Genomic DNA, 2,638 nt, shown 5'->3' with positions numbered 1-2,638 from the left:
TGTTTTAAAGTTCTTATGTGGAGGATGTGAACATTTGGGACTTTGGTGACTCCTAGTGGTAGTTTCAGAAAAGACACCGTCCAAACAGCAATGCATGAAAGCAGCACATATTTTCACTCATTTTTTGCAAACAAATGAAAACCACGTATTTTTAAAGACATAACATCCACTAACATCCTGCTCAAAGGGCCTGTAAGATACAGAATAAAGGATTAATCTTAATTTTACTCCCTTTAGACTCCTCAGAGCGTTTCATCCGAGGACAGTAAGCAAGTGCTGGTGAGGATTATGTGGGACAACCTGAAGTTGCACCAGGACAAAGTTCAGCCCTGCTACGTCCTGTGGAACACACACTGTAAGTTATTTCAGCATTTACTTTAACAGAATGATGTCAAGTATATTATGTTTCAAAAGGTGAAATTACTTTCAGAAAATCATGGTAACGCTGGCAAGAATGATTAAGGTCAGATATTTACATACAAATTAAATAATGCATATGAAGTAACTAGAAAGTCATGCATTATTCAGTTCAGAACTCCTATTAGTCATGCCTCCTATATCAGCGCTGCACTCTCAGACTGGATTCTGAGTGATGGAGATGAATGAACCTTTGATCAGGGTGACTTTTATCTCTCCTTCTTTGCAGGTGCCAATTCCCTGGTTCGCTCGGGGCTGTGTGAAGAAGGCCAGCTCTTCACCGTGGAGCTACTGCAGGGTTTTGTGAGAAGCATTAAAAAGAGTGATGTCTATCAACCCATGAGCCAGATCATCCAGCTGCTGGGGCCGGAGCTGGGTTTTAAGAGGCAGAGGTGAGGAAATAAAGATGTCAGTGTATAGTCATGTAGAGAACATGATGTGAATGGAAAGTCTAATTGCGTTTCTCTTCTTTCTTCCAAAAAGGAGCCTTTACAGAGATTTATTGTTCCTTGCTCTCGTTGCCTTGGGGAAGAACAACATTAATATAAGTGAGTTCAAAAGCCTATTTTCATTCATGCTAGTGGCATGGGTTGGTAATGTCAGTCCGTTGGTTGGACAGTTGAAACATCTCAACAACTATTGGATGGATTTCCATGAAATTTGGTACAGATATCAATAGTCCACATAGAATGAATCCTAATGACTTTGGTGATCCCTTGGCTTTTTCTTTAGCGCCACCAGCAGGTCAAAATGTCAATTTATCCAATACTTTGATTTGAAGCAAAAATCCTTCAAAATAAATGCTATTCCCATCAGCCGCATCTGTACTTTGTGTTTAGTGCTAATTATGTGCTAATAGTGCTAATCTATTATTATAGATGTTAGCATGCTAACACACTAAACTCAGATAGTGAATATCTACGTGAATAACATTTTTAATTCATTATTATCTCATTGCAGATGCTTTTGACCGGGAGTACAAGTTGGCATATGATCGCCTCACACCCAACCTGGTTAAACTGACACACAACTGTGACCGGCCCCCTGGAGCAGGGGTCATGGAGTGCAGGAGGACTTTTAGGGAGCCCAGTTTGTAAACTACTTCTCTCCTTCTGTCCCATTATGTTTTCCCCTCAAACTGTGGTCACTGCTGCTGTTCTCTTTTTTTTTATTTTCTTTGGACTGCTCTTCAGCCTCAGGACCTGCTCACCTGACTGAAGCACAGAGCTCTTTAAAGCACAATTGGAAAATGACACTTAATAATGTGAAGCAACTGCCATGAGTTTCATGTATACTGTTAGAGCAGAGAGGCAGGGAGAGGCATGGAATGACAAGCCTTGTCTTTGTAAATATTTAGAAAGTTCCACTGTATTTTCAGTATAACTATAGTAAAATGTTTGTACAGTTAATATACAGTCTATTTTATGACTTTGTTTCTGTTGAAGCTGTGAGTAAGTATGTAAAAGTAAGTGTATGATCACGTTGTCTAAATTCCTCAGTGGTCCTGGTGACCTTGTTAAGACTGTTGTTGAGTGTGTGTATAATAAGTACTTGCTCTTAGACGTTCATGTTTTTACAAAGCACTTAGACAAGATGAGCTCTGGCTTTTCATTTTCATTAGCATAACGCTGTGGCCCAGCAGCCTATGCTCAAGTGACTTTTCTATTTGGCAGCTGCAGGATTTACTGTACTGTCTAATATTTCCATTACATGCAGTTCACAAAAGAAATTGTTCCTCATCTGCACCCTGTAAACCTGGCATTGCCATGCTCATATGCCTGAATACACTAAACTAGATGATAACATCAAAAAAGTATAAAACATATTATTGCTTCCGAATCAAAAAGGGAGAACTCAATTAATGTATATGCACAATGTTTATTCATGTATCCTTTTTTGTACAATGTACCAAAAGAACCCAAAAAGGGAGTAACACTTATATGTTTTATTTACAGTTTTTAAGCAATACCTTTTTTAAAGTGAGGACTGAATAATTTCTGTGTTATAAGGGACCACCAAGGATACATTTCCTTAAAAACAGTACAATCAAACTAACAGGTGACAGATAAAAACTGAAAAATACATTTCTGTTGGTTTTATCAACACAATTTTTGATAAACAAATTAATGTATTGACACAGAAACAGATCTATAAAATTGTACAGAATATTTGATTCTAGTATTTTGTATATTTCTTTTTGGTCTTCACTGTATGGTGTAGA

General features: G+C 37.9%; 1 protein-coding gene across 1 annotated transcript; it reads left to right on the top strand.

Moving 5' to 3' along the window:
- Positions 1-241: 241 nt before the first annotated feature.
- LOC111653657 (C-myc promoter-binding protein-like) lies at positions 242-2,631 on the top strand. The gene is made up of 4 exons (XM_023404291.2): positions 242-355; positions 647-809; positions 901-965; positions 1,378-2,631. Exons 1-4 carry the CDS (start codon positions 289-291, stop codon positions 1,512-1,514), a joined length of 432 nt encoding a protein of 143 aa, XP_023260059.1. The 5' UTR covers positions 242-288; the 3' UTR covers positions 1,515-2,631.
- The last annotated feature ends 7 nt before the right edge of the window (positions 2,632-2,638 follow it).

This window comes from Seriola lalandi, unplaced genomic scaffold (genome assembly GCF_002814215.2).
Source record: "Seriola lalandi dorsalis isolate HSWRI2012SDOR001 ecotype SW California unplaced genomic scaffold, Sedor1 jcf7180001974189, whole genome shotgun sequence".
Classification (NCBI taxonomy): Eukaryota; Metazoa; Chordata; class Actinopteri; order Carangiformes; family Carangidae; genus Seriola; species Seriola lalandi.
This window is presented reverse-complemented; position numbering and strand designations above follow the sequence as displayed.

What these genes read in the sequence shown, in the direction of transcription:
- LOC111653657 (XM_023404291.2), top strand. Translation starts at nt 289, where the DNA reads ATGTGGGACAACCTGAAGTTGCACCAGGACAAAGTTCAGCCCTGCTAC. An exon ending in CGTCCTGTGGAACACACACT is followed by an intron (nt 356 to 646) that starts GTAAGTTATTTC and finishes CCTTCTTTGCAG; the next exon opens with GTGCCAATTCCCTGGTTCGC. An exon ending in CTGGGTTTTAAGAGGCAGAG is followed by an intron (nt 810 to 900) that starts GTGAGGAAATAA and finishes TCTTCCAAAAAG; the next exon opens with GAGCCTTTACAGAGATTTAT.